Below are 13,200 nucleotides of genomic sequence, written 5' to 3' on the forward strand. Positions count from 1 at the left end.
GGCTTCACTATGCCTTCCCCATGGCAGTTCCCATAGATACCAATACAGTTTCAAGTGGAAGGAGTGCTACTGATTCACAGGTGTTACCGCGATGGTGATCCCAGGCAAGTTACTCTTCTCAAGGGACAAGACAAGTCTGGAGACGCCTTTGCCTTGTAAAAAAACAGACAATAGGACTCAATACCCTGTTACATACAAAGTAATAAAAATGAAGCAATGCTGAGTGGTCACTTCATAGAATTCTTTTAGAGGGAAAGGGCAACAGACTAAAAGGAAAACTAGGAAGATTTATGCATGATAAATTAATAGGTGATTCCCTTCTGCCCATCTCTCACCCCACCTCCACCCACATACAACCTGGGAATGGGGTGAAACTGTTTTTCACCATCTTTCAAGTGATATATCAACTTCCCCTGCCAAGGAAAAAAAAGTTTCCCATTCTGCATTTCTGATGTGTTTTGATCCTCTGGTTAGATTAAACTCAATTGCTTCTCACTTTGTCTTTGTAAAACACATCTCCTGGTTTCAAATTAGTGCTTACTCTTGCCCAGAGAAGTTCCTGGAAGCATGGCACACCTGGTCTCCCGGCATTACATAGCCAGCCACCTCAGCTTTCTATTTTCTTTCTCGCCTTTTACTTAGAGAGCTACATGAAGTGTAACTCTAATAGGGGAATCTGACTTCCTTTATTTCCTGTCCTTGCCTCTGCACTTTGCCCACTGAAGCAGTCCAGTTGACTCAAAAGGAGATATCAAAAGATTAACACAATAGGAATAATTTAAATAAATCATAATTAATTTCCTCCAACTAGGAAAAATGGTACCTAGACAATAAACTGGTTTAACAGTCATATTATTAATTAGGGCTCTGTCCCAGTTCTTTCTCTGATTAGTCCAGGTTTTTCTCTGATGAAAATGCATTAAACCTCAAAATTGCATTGTAAACACTATGGGGAGCTCAGCATACAGACAGGGCTTTGGGGGTGCACTGCTGGTGTCTTTTCCAGCACTGACTTAATTCAGAAGAAAGTCGACAAGTTTGACGAAGCACTCTCAGCCCACAGTGACTATACTTCACTGAGTGGTAAGAAATACCTTTTTACTAAAGTATTATCTTTTAATATTTTTTAGAAATGCTTTGAAAACAACACCATCAAGGAATTCAGTAGGCAATACATTTTTTTTTTAATCCATTCAGACAAGATAGCTTTTTCTGGAACTCTGAAATACAAGAATTTCCTTAACTGCAGAACAAATTTGAATCGAAACCCTCATTGTATACCCAATACTTTAGCCTCAGACTCTAGAAAGGAAAAAAGTAAATACAACTGCTCTTCTTATTAACAATAATTATCTCCACTGAAACAATTATCTGCAACTATTATGACAAGGTTAATATATCTCAATCACTAGGGTCATTCCCAGTGTTTTAAATCAAAGTAATAAATTTGGTAGTCCTTTCACTAACTACAACCTGTAGTTATTTTGTTTTTACAACGAATTAAGAAGCTTGCAGATTGGTAGGCATTCTGTAAGAAGGGACATGATCAAAATAGAATGATCATACACATTTGTAATCAACTTTGCTCAAAAAGAAGCTAGATGAAGGAGTGAGAGGAAGAAAGTAGCTGAATGTTGTTCTTTCAAATCCTGAACTGCTTTCAACCTAACTCTCTAACCTGCTTTAATGTTCTCTCCTGGGGTCCCTGGAAGTGTATTTGCAACATATCCCAACACAGAAAGTGTAAACATAACTTCTGAAATGACCAAAAGGAATTGGATGTAAAACATAAATAATACATTCTTGATGTTCATTTAGAGTTTTACTTCAAAGCCTCAAAATGGAACTACACTTGTGATAAGAGTTTGAAATTGTGAATACAGGAAGGGGAGCTAGAAGAAAACTGATGCTAATTTAGGCATTTTCCGTTTACGTGGGGACAAGAAGAATACCCTTCTTATACTAAATTACTATTACCTTAATTAAAAAAAAACAATGTGTGAGCCCACAAGCGTGGCTATGGACTGTAAATGTTTAAAGGATCAAGGGTGCACGGAGAATGCGGGATCCGCAGGAAACGACCCTGGCCTGAAATCAGAAATGTTTTCTCACTAAGTAACTAGCATTTCCTTTTCTTTTCTTTCTTTCCTAAAATAGTAAACTTGAGAATAATGCCTGCCTGCAGGGAGAGACTGACTCAGTGCCATCCAAAACTCCTATTAGAGGTCCGGCCAGATAGCAACTCCCGGCTGGTCCCCCGACAACCCGGCGGTCGGAAAATGAGCTGACACAGTTAACCCCAGAGGTAGGATAGAGAGAAGGAGAAATCAGCCCTGGAATCCACGCTCCCCAGAACCGCTGAGAGTTCCTGTCTTGTCCCTCCGAGGGCCAGGCCAGGCTGGTCCCGGGACACTCCCATCGAGCGCTGCTAGAACCCGCCCGGCGCCGGTCGAAATATGCCGCGGCAGGGCGGCGATCTGTGCTGCTCGATCCGCGGGAAACCTGGGTTGAAAGACTCGGGACTGGGAAGCAGGGAATGAGAGAAGGGGGAAGAGGGAACCCATGGGGGCCACCCCGCCATCCTAGCAGTTCTCCTTCCTTCTCTAACCCAGAAAACTTCGGTCACAGTGGTCAGGGAGGTGCGGGCCCGCGGCCTGGACAGCCAACCACCCGGGGTCCCCTTCATCTGATGCGCCTCCCGGACGGGCGCCCGCGCTCGACGGAGCCAGCTCCCCGAAAGAGAGCGCGCGGGCTGCTGCTACGTACGGTTGTTGGGGTCGCTGGTGTGCTGGTTGAGCGGGATGATCTCCATGCGCTGCTGGCCGTACAGGTAATAGTCCAGCTCCTCCGCGCTGCAGCGGAAGCGCGGGGCACCCCGGCCGTCCCCGCCACTGCCTCCGCACTTGGAGGGCCCCGGGCCCGAGGTGGCGCCGAGGCACAGGTCCTTGGGGGGCAGAGGCTCCCCGGCGACGGCGGCCAGAGGCGCGAACACCGGCAGCTGCGCCACCGGCAGGGCCGAGAGACCCGCCAGCGCGGCGGCGGCGGCGGCGGCAGCAGCAGCGGCGCAGGAGGAGGCAGAGGAGGCCGAGGTGGAGGAGGAAGCCGGAGTGGACGAGGCGGAGGAGAGCGAGGCGGGCCGCGGGCGCAGGCTGTCTGGCTGGGGCTCAGCGCGCTCCTGGGGTGGCGGCGGCTGGAGAGGCTGTGGTGCGCCCAGGGGACCCGCGGCACCGCCGCCCTTGAGCGGGCCTCCGCTCCCGTGCGGGAAGAGTTGCTGCCAGTGTTGCAGATAAGCTGGGTCCACTTTGAGGAAGGCCGAGCCGCCGGGGTCTCCGGGCTTCAGCATGTCCGACGATTCAAGCTGGGGACAGAGGGCAAAGAGATGGGTGCGCGTGAGCCGGACTCAGGGCCTGGTGCGAGAGGGGCGGGAAGGACCGCAGCCAAGACCCTGGAGAGAAGAGTTTGAGTCCTTGGCTCCGCCGGCGGCAGCCGGGTTTGGCGGCTCCCTCTTCCCAACTCGGTTGGGGCGCAAAGTTTACTCGGAAGCCGTGGCGTCGCGCGGGGGTAGCTGTGTGCACCCTGCCTTGCCTCCCGGCCCGAGGCGCCCAGCGCCCACCCTGCACTGTCGAAGCCCGGCGAGAGGGCGCTTCCCCGCGGAACTCCGCGGCAGGACTCAGCCCCCGCCCTCTGCCGGCGCTCGAAGCCGACCCGAGCCCGAGCCCGGGTGGCGCAGCGCCTGAGCCGCGCTGGCCTCCGGCGCCAGGAGGCGGGACAGTCTCACGCCCCCCTCCCCCGCCCCCAGCGCGGGACCTCCAGCCTCCTATTTCCGTGGCCCAAGACCCTCAGCCCCAGACGAGCCACGCTTACCGGAAAACTCGGAGCTGCCCAGCGGGTTTGTGCGTGAGTGCGTGTGTCTTGGCGAGCGTGCGGGAAAATGTGCGCCCCCGGTACGCTACATGCCCCTGGGCAGCGCGGGAGCAGAGCGCTAGAGATCCGGCTCCCGGGGACCCCCCGGGGCCACAAGCCAGGGATGTGGTGGAGGCCTGCGGAGGGCGTGAGAGCAGTTACTCCGAGCGCGGGAGTGCGGGCGGACCAGGGCGCCGGACGGAGCAGCGGCGGCGGGCTCTTGGCCGCTGCCGCGTCCCGGCTCCTCCGCTCCACGCTCTGGCAGCCTCCCGGCTGGACACGTGGGTTTTACGACAGCACAAAATACAAGTGTGTGTGCATGTGTGTGTGTGTGAGAGAGAGAGAGGAGAGATGGGGGTGGGGGGAGGCGGGAGGCAGGCCAGAAGAACCAAGGGGAGGGGAGAGGGAAGAAGGAAGTTCTAACTCGGGTGTATCCACACACAGCTCTTGCGCCTCTCTCGCACAAGTACCCCCGCTGCCCTCCCACCCCCCACTTTTTTTTTTTGGCGTGACGTCTCCGGTTCGCCTGTTGTCTCTTTCTGCCCATGATATATCTTTTCTAGGTGCCGGCTCACCGCCCTGGTCCTGGAAGCAGTGGAAACACGGAAACCGGAACGCATCTCGGCACTCGCTCGGGTGTCGGCATCCGGGCGAGCGCGCGCTGCTGGGCGAGTGGGACCAAGTCCCGGCAGTGGGTTTGCGCTTTTGCCGGGCTCAGTTTTTTTCAGGAGTACTGCTGGGTGCCAGAGTCGACTAGCCTGCCACGCAATCTCTGACATAAATCTTGATGGAGGTGGGAGTGAAGAGGGAGTCCGGGGTGGGGTGGGTTGCAAGCTGGAATGAAATTCAGTCGGCAGTCGAGGAGGCTGTCTTTGAGAGGTGGAAGGCGTGAGACCAAAGGGTCTCTAAGGGTACCGGTCCTGGCGGGCCTTAGGCCTGGCCGCGGAGCTAAAAGGAGGCTGCAGTGGAGTCTCACAGCGCCCAGCCCTCAGACCACTCGCTCTCGAGTGGTCTTCCTGGGAGGCTGGCTCCTTCTCCCTTTTGGCATGCAAGGCAAGTATCCCGAGCTACGTCTGGTGGTACAAGTGCTCCGGGCACAGGCGAGGCTTATTTGCCTTTGGCTGCCCGGGGCTGCCCCCGGAGGGGTCTCTCGTCCCCCAAAACCTGCTGTTCGAGGTGCAGGGTGGGAGCGCAACCTTACCCCCATCTTACCTCCTCCCGGCGCCTTGGACCGTGGCAGCCCTTCCAGTCCTGGTTTCACATCCAAGAATTAGACACCCTCCGCCCCTAGCTCTTCAAGGGGTTCACAGAAGTCAGGTGGGCAGAGGGCACCGACCTGCGGTGTGAAATTGACCGGCTCGGGCGGTTTCCCATCACCGGAGTTCTGTCCACACCTCACAGAGAAGAAATAACATTTATCTCCTCCTCCCAAACAAACCGATTTATTTAGCACCTGCCACTCTGAACAATTAATAGCCATTCTTTCCTGATTGCTGCTTGTTTCTTTTTGTCTTCCCACCACTCATTTCTTCTGAGCCTGGGAAACGCGCTGTTTAGACTCTGTCCGGGTCTCACGCAGGATGCCTCGGTGCTGGTTGGTATGGAGTTGGCCCGAAAATATTTTGACTGGCGTCGCCGTGACAAGGTCATCAGTCACCCCTGAATAGATTGATAGTGCCCAAGTTTAAGGCAAACACCGCGAGGGAAAACTCACGGTGCTGTGGACCCCCGAGGCGAGTCCACGCAGTCTCCACCGACTCTGAACGACTCCATCGGGAGGGGAGGGGGAAGGGCTAGGCCCCTTTAATTCATCTGCCCGCGGACTGCCGAAGAGCAGCCGTCCGTTGGGCCACGGGAGAAAAGGCATACTATCTTTCTCATATTCTTTTTCTCCGTTCTCTGGAACAAAGACAGAGAGCACCGAGGCTCCGAGCCGGACACCGCAGCAGCGGTCCCACCGCCTTCTTTCTGTGCAAACCCGCTACTTAGCAAGTGCTCGTCCCCAGAACTAGCCGTCCGGAAGAACTCCTCCTAAAACTGCCCTCCAAACGCACTTCAAAATCTCAGGATTTGAGAACTGGCAACTACTGGCAACTACTCCCAAGGCCTCTTGCCGCCCACACTCTGGGAAGCCCGAGAGTTCCCTTCCTAATAAGATTAGCTGACCGTCTGTGAAAGCTTCCTTCAGACCAGGTACAGGCAGAAGCTTCAAGTCCGCCCTGCCACCACGCGGAGAAAGCTTTATCATTCACCCCATTTTACAGATGGGGACACTGAGGCTCAGGAAGGTTTCGTAGATTGCCTGAGGTCACATTAATGAGTGATAGAGGCAGATTCAAACCCGGGTCAGTGAGACACAAAGTGCATCCTCCTGCCCACACTAGTCCGGAAGGACTGACGCCAGATGTGTATTGGGGCACAATGGTGGGGGGGGGGCGGAGGGCGAGATTTGGCTCCTCTTGCTGCGGGGGGCGGAAGGGGTGGGGCACGGGGAGAAATAGAAACTAGCCGAGCCCATCTCTCCCTCTCTGCTCCAGTGCGGTATTCCAGACCTGCCAGATTTGAGGACTACCCTCCACCCCCTGCGGCCCCAGCGTGCTCGGATTTTGAGGCAATGGGACCCAAGGCCCAAAGGCCTTAGGGAACCTAGGGTTAGCTAAAGGAGTGGGTTAACGTTAAAGGGGGCGCTCAGAAGGCCGGGAAGGCCAGGAGCGCACGAAAAGCTCTCGAGGGGAGGGTCGCAGGGATCCGAGCCTCCCCAGCAGGCCCGTGAGGCGGGGCGGGGCCCTAGCTTCCAACGTGATCTGCGCGAGGCCGGCAGGGGCTTGGCTGGGGCAGAGGGTCAGCACAGTCCCACCCGGGGCGCACCGTCGCTGCCTACTCTGGACAGCAGGCGCCCCGGGCCGTTTTCCGCTCACCCAGCTGATCCCGGACTTCTTTGTCACAGGCCACCCTGTCATGTCTCGGAAGTTTTCAGAAAGTGAGCCCACCGGCCTGCACCCCCTGAAATCTGCGCCCCTGCTCTTCATTATTTAGAAGACCAATGAAACAAATCACTTCGACCACTTAGGAAGCGATCAAACCTTTATAAAAATCCATCGCTCCCAAATCGATGGGTGAATGTTTGCTGGGAATTTGTTCCAGAGGAATAAATAAGGAGTGTGAGTGTATTAAATGCAAACGGGGGACACGGTGGTGTTTTTCTTCATTGATTAATGACCTCTAAAATAAAACAAGTGGGAAGAGGAGCCAGGATCGATAAATTAACTACCCAAATTCATCATTTTCTCGAGCATTTTTTTTTTCCCCCAGAAAATTATCCTTGGGAAGCCATTAGACCCTTAAGCTTGGAGGGGGAACTGGTGGGTGGGGGTGGGGACAGGGCAGAGAGGGAGAGGCCAGAAGGGACAGGAAAGCAAAAAGAGGATTCTGTCCCGGAGACTCCCTATCTGATTTCGTTTGACATACAGTTTTAAAGTTTGCGTTTTATATTAATTTTTTTTCCTGATGGAGGAGGGGAACAAATGGTCGGTTGCCTTTGACAGGACTCCAATAAAGAATTCAGCAGCTCTCCTCTCTGCCCTCCATGCTCCCTCTTCCAGGTTTAAGGTCATGGGTGACTGAGTTAATAATTCATTAATATAGACATTTATTCAGAAGGGTTCTCTGAGATCCACTCTCCTGGCCTCCTCCCAGAGATTTATTTTCCTGGGAAATGGATGGGGGTGGGAGGGGCTGCAGGTGAAAAAAGGGGAGGAGAGAAAGGAAAAAGGAGGCCGGACCCAGGAAGGATCTTTGTTTATTTAGCCAGATTAGTGGACAGATGCCTCTACCCTGCTGTTAAACACCTGGCTGAAAATGTGGCATCCAAACTGCACAGGGACTCTGCCTCTAGCAGTGCTTTTCCCTACTTTTACATCTGTTCATTCACATTTGTTCTGAAAGCGCCATCCCTCCATTCTTTAGGAAGGGGAGAGCCACCTAACTGAGGACCTGGGAGTGCAGGCAAAAGGGGGAAACCTCTGAAAGGAGACTACCCTACCCACCCCCCACCCACCCCTATGACGTTCCCAAAAGAGGAGTTTTGCACTTGCCCAGACCTGAGATCCCAAGGAAGCTCCCCACTCCTAAGGGAACAAGCAGCTTCTGGTGGGCATTCTCTCTCCTCAGAAAGGGGCTGTGGGGGCTTTAAAGCAAGATGAATCCAAAAAAGTCCAGATCCCCGTGAAGATCACTTTGTAGGGGGGTAGAGACGGAGTAAACAATAAACAAGTAATTGTCAGATGGGAAGAAGTGTTATGGAGAGCAGGACAGAAAGGATGAGTGGAAAGATGAGAGCAGTAGGTGAAGAGTGTTACTACTTTAAATCTAGTGGTCAGAGAAGGCTTCTCTCATAGATGAAATTTGGGTAGAGAGTTAAACAAGAGGATGCCAGTTTTGTGCCTGGAGTGAGGACATTCCCTGCCCTAACCTGTGCCTCAGTGGTGAACACTATGAAAAGGGCCTCCCCAAAGAGCCCCGAAGCTACTGGAGAAGGCTCCTGCCTCCTCAACCTCTGGCCACACCTGGTCCCCCTTGCTCCTACCTCTTCCCACCTGGTTCCCACCAGATGCTATGAGCTACTCAGAATCCTTTCAAATACATCTGTTCACTATTTATATCAGCTGAAGTCATCTTCGCTGCTGGTGACTTAAACGTTACACAGTGACCTGTTCCAAACTGCCCTGAGCCGCAGTTTCTTCCACAGTCAAACAAAAGGATGGCACTGATGTAGCTGTCTACTCTAAGCTCCTTCGCAAGCAACTCTCCAATTCTGCCCTCCCTCTCCACTACCCGTTTTCTACCCCTAACCCCTGGATGCCATGAGTCTAAGGCGTGTGGGGCAAAGAATGTATTTGAGAAACTGCCAACAAGAAAACTCACACCATTTACTTGAATCACTGCCCTCTTCCAATTGATCCCTTTGCACCTTCGCTTATTTGTCCTTACTCAGTTTTAGAAAACAGTGCCAGCTACCTTCAGAAAGCAGAAGTGTGAGGAGGAAGATACAGAAGAAGAAGATGCATTAGAGCTTAGCCCGGACAAGTCAGCTCTTCCCACAAAGCTGTATGAGTGCCGCTGTTTTTCTGAGGCCTCGGCAGTTTTGTACATGTCATCTCCTTGGCTTTCCTCGTGTCACAACCATCCTGGGAAGGCATGCTCCTCACTTGGCCAGGTTGAAGATGGCCTTTGGGGCTGAGGCACAGAGCTCAGCCTATCTCCAGCCACTCTCCCATCCTCTGCCAAGATCACTGCAGATAGCACCTGTTCACTTGAACACAGCCCAACCCTCCAGCTCCTCTCATCCTGGTCACCTGACAGCTGTCACTCAAACAATGCTTGTCAGCCACCCCAGACCTGATTTGGATTTGACCTACTGACCTCGAGGTGGAAGGCTCGACAGGCCATTTCAAATCCCCGGGGCCGGTTCATTCTCCCAGGAAAGCCTCTAAATATATCCTTTCCATTTGCAGGGAAATCAGCTATTCTTATTTGCAAAGGCCTCATACAGTTTAAAACGCAGTTTAGTCCCATAAAGATTTAATGAATACCCAATATGTGAAAAACAGCTGCTCTTTTTAAAAAAAAATCTTGATAAGTAAAGGAAAAGAGTAATAATTAGACAAGCGGAACTGGCCCTTCAGAAACTCATACGTTCCCTTCATTATCTCCTTTGCAGCCACTTGTCCCCTCATACTTTATTCTTCCATTTTTCAAAGAATCTGTAAGAAGAGACAAGCCTGATGGAAGTTACCTACCTACAAAGTAACAGCTGCAAATAATATCTAATGAGCACCTACTGTGTGCAAGCAACTATTAGTAGGGATGTTTAGGACAATCTCCTATGAAACTCTTCCAGCAAATGCTACCTGGTTCTAATACAATCTTCCTTTGGTGACCAATTTGTCACCTCAGTTGAAGCCTGTAGGCTTTAAATTATAATCAGGATGAGGCAAGCATATTGCCATGCATCTGTTTGAAATTAGGAACATATGCTATGGTTGATTCACATTCTGAGAGTTGGTGGGTCCTAGTGTGTGGTGAATTCCCTGAGTGCTCAACAACAATCTCTAAGAGCCAGGATGGCCTACAGGTAGCCTCAGAAGTGAAGGGGCCCTGAGGCCATCCCCCCCACCAGCCAGCCTGAGGAAACAGGATCCATAGTCCCACAGAGGCTCTTATGAATGCCTATGGGAACCCTGGAAACCTGTCTGCTCCCTCAGCCTACACTCTCCTGTCTGGACTAGTGCCCACCCTTACCCTCCTCTGAGTTAGTGGGTCAGATGATGACATGAAGGCTTATTATAATTGTAATATTTTTGGTGAGTTTCTGTTCACTGTGTAAGAGCCTCTCAGTTAAAACAATAACAACAACCACCTATTCTCAGCTTCCTTTTTGGAACCAGGAAACTTCTCTTTAAAATAAAGACACTATGGACGTTGCTGTGTGTGCATATGTGCTAAGTCACTTCAGTTGCGTCCAACTTTTTGTGACCCCATGGACTGTATAGCCCACCAGGCTCCTCTGTCCAGGGCAAGAATACTTGAGGGGTTTGCCATGCCCTCCTCCAGGGGATCTTCCCGACCCAGAGATCGAACCCACATCTCTTGCACTGCAGGAAGATTCTTTACCACTGAGCCACCAGAGAAACCTGGAAGTTGCTGTGGGGAAAACCAAAAGAGTGTAACCTGCAGTGCCAGTGTCTTTAGGATCTTATACTGGGGAGATCTTTCAAGAACTCAGCCTTCCCTTTCTAGTTCCTAGGACCTGGAACCAGCGCGTGGCATAACAGATCAGAAGAGGAAGCCACCACTTTAGGTGAGGAGAAGATCAAGCAAAGTTTCACAAATGAGATGAGCCATAAAAGTTTCCCCTGCATTCAGGCAGGGAAAGGGGAACTGAGGAAAGGGATCCTAGATCAGGGGAGCTGCCTGAGCAAATGAACTGTCTATACAAATAAACTGGCAGGCCTGGTGACTTTTTTCTCCATTCATGACAATAACGATTGTCTGGCTGACTGCTTCCTCTCCAAGGGCCAGAACACCATCTCCCTGGGGGGCCCTGCAGTCATATTCCATAGAGTCAGAAAGATGTTTTTATGAGAGCATCCCGACCCAATATGCTCTAGTTCAAGTCTGAAATCAACTCACAGTTAAGATAATTGAAAACCAGTTGAGGGTTCCAGGATGAAGCCATCGGCACAGAAGACACTGCACTGGACCAAGATTTGGCAAGCTCAACAATGCCATTTTCTGGATGGTATAAGCTATGATGTTCTGAACTGCTCTTTTTATTTTTTAATTAATTAATTTAATTGGAGGATAATTACCTTACAATATTGTGATTGTTTTTTGCCATATATCAACATGAATTGGTCACAGGTATACATGTGTCCCCCCACATCCTGAACCCCCTTCCACCTCCCTCCCCACCCTATCCTTCTGGGTGTTCCCATAGCAGCGGCTTTGGGTGCCTTGCTCCGTGCATCGAACTTGCACTGATCATCCATTTTACATATGGTAATGTACATGTTTCAATGCTATTCTCTCAAATCTTCTCACCCTCACTTTCTCCCACTGAGTCCAAAAGTTTTGAACTGTTCTTTTTAAACTGCAAAGAACTATGCAAAAAAAAACATGTATAATATACATTTATCAAATATATAAACATATATATATATATATGAGAGAGTGATCTAGATCCCTCTGAAGTAAAAATCATACAGGAAAATATTTTAGAACAAGCAGATATGCTTTCTGAGGATTCTGACAGGCCATGTTTAATTCCTCTTTAAAAGAAAAAAAAAAAGGAATTACAGAAAAATGACAAGATTCTTGAATCTCAAAGGAAAAAAAGTCATTTTTTTCATTGACAAGACTGCTGGGTTCTTAAATAGAACTTTTTTAAAAGGCTGTGCATTCTTAGTTCATTTTTATAACACAGTAATTGACACTGAAACATTGTTTGGAAAATTAACATTCTAAAAATTCAGTGCTTAACAATTTGGCTTTTTAAAATATTGCTAAGTTTGACCATGTTCTGGGCATTTCCTTCTTGTCTGTCTACACTGACAAGCATTTTCAACTGAAACATATGTTTAGGTAGACAAGTATTTTATTTGGCAGCAACCTAATAGTTTAAGTATAGATTTCAAAATTAAATGTGTGCTCCATAAGCCAATGTCTTCAAACAGTAGCATTTCTCACAATTTGTTTCCTCAAAATAACTGTTTGTCTTGGAGCCAGCAGAGGCGGCCAAGCATTCCAGAAAACTTCTTTCATACATCCATCACTACTATTCTGTCTCCTTCAAGGTTCTCTACTGGTCACATGCCTTACAGATTTCCATGGGTTGCTTTACAAGGCTGAGCCCCAAAATGCTCTGTAAGACAAGGGCAAGCATTTTCAAAATGACTTTTTTTTCTTGGTAAAAATGGCTCAGGTAACACACGAACATTCAGCAATATTTCATTTCATTTTTGTAGATGCTACTTTATTTGTGATCTGATTGTCGGTTCCATCTGTCTTCTCATTTCTGGATATATATTTGTGAAAGTGGATAGCACAGGCCCCTCTACTCCCGCCTCCCTGATAAAAAGGGGAGAGAAGCAAGTTGGTATGAGTCTCTGAGTGACTGTATATGTGAATATGAAGGAAGAGAATCACTGATTTTTTCCCCAAGTCTGAGAAGAATCAGGGCTGATGTATCTGGCTTTATTACTGAGGACTCCTTCAACTGCAGGTGACAGAAATTAAACTAAACTGGTAATAGCTTTATAAAAGGATTCCATGACTTATGAAAAACCAGGTCACGGGATTTCAGGTATAGATGGACTCAGAGATTCAAACACCTTATGAAGTCTCAGTCTTTCTCTTCACCTCTTAGTTCTGCCTTCCTGTATTCTAACTTGAATCTCACTCAGGTAACCATGTGGTTGCCCCTAGAAGATGCAAGCTTATTCTTCTAAATAACAGCCCAAGGGGAAAGATCACTTATTTCCCAATTGTTCCAACAAAAATTCTGGAGCTGAGTCTTAATTCTGGAGTTGAGGCTAACTTGAGTCACCTGACTATCCCTGAGCTAATCATCCTAATCGAAGAAATGGAGTATATTGACTGCCCAGGCCTGGATATTAGTCCTGATCAAATCACATAGACTGGAGCTGGGCAGGGATAGCTCTCCAAAGGAAAACTAGGGTGCTATTCCTAGAAAAGTGGAAGTGAATGCTCGGAAGTCAATACAGATGTCCTCTCTAC

The 13,200-nt window shown here is 49.7% G+C and overlaps 2 protein-coding genes across 2 annotated transcripts in view; one reads left to right on the forward strand and one right to left on the reverse strand.

The window, feature by feature from the left end:
* Positions 1 to 4,157, reverse strand: part of PRDM6 (PR/SET domain 6) — a 106,147-nt gene extending 101,990 nt beyond the window's left edge. Inside the window, exons 1-2 of the mRNA XM_081500373.1 lie at positions 3,865 to 4,157; positions 2,767 to 3,358 (exon numbers count right to left, since the gene is read on the reverse strand). Coding sequence (XP_081356499.1) covers positions 2,767 to 3,343 — 577 coding nt within the window. The 5' untranslated portion in view covers positions 3,344 to 3,358; positions 3,865 to 4,157. The remainder of the gene's footprint in view (positions 1 to 2,766; positions 3,359 to 3,864) is intronic.
* On the forward strand, positions 3,809 to 7,179 carry LOC145510090 (uncharacterized). The gene is made up of 2 exons (XM_081500375.1): positions 3,809 to 6,554; positions 6,851 to 7,179. Exon 1 carries the CDS (start codon positions 3,932 to 3,934, stop codon positions 4,658 to 4,660), a length of 729 nt encoding a protein of 242 aa, XP_081356501.1. The 5' UTR covers positions 3,809 to 3,931; the 3' UTR covers positions 4,661 to 6,554; positions 6,851 to 7,179.
* The last annotated feature ends 6,021 nt before the right edge of the window (positions 7,180 to 13,200 follow it).

Source organism: Giraffa tippelskirchi, chromosome 6 (genome assembly GCF_054371585.1).
Source record: "Giraffa tippelskirchi isolate mGirTip1 chromosome 6, T2T-mGirTip1v1.2.pri, whole genome shotgun sequence".
Taxonomy (NCBI): Eukaryota; Metazoa; Chordata; class Mammalia; order Artiodactyla; family Giraffidae; genus Giraffa; species Giraffa tippelskirchi.

Excerpts from the sequence above, each read along its gene's own strand:
- LOC145510090 (XM_081500375.1), top strand. The coding sequence starts at position 3,932 with ATGTGCGCCCCCGGTACGCTACATGCCCCTGGGCAGCGCGGGAGCAGA.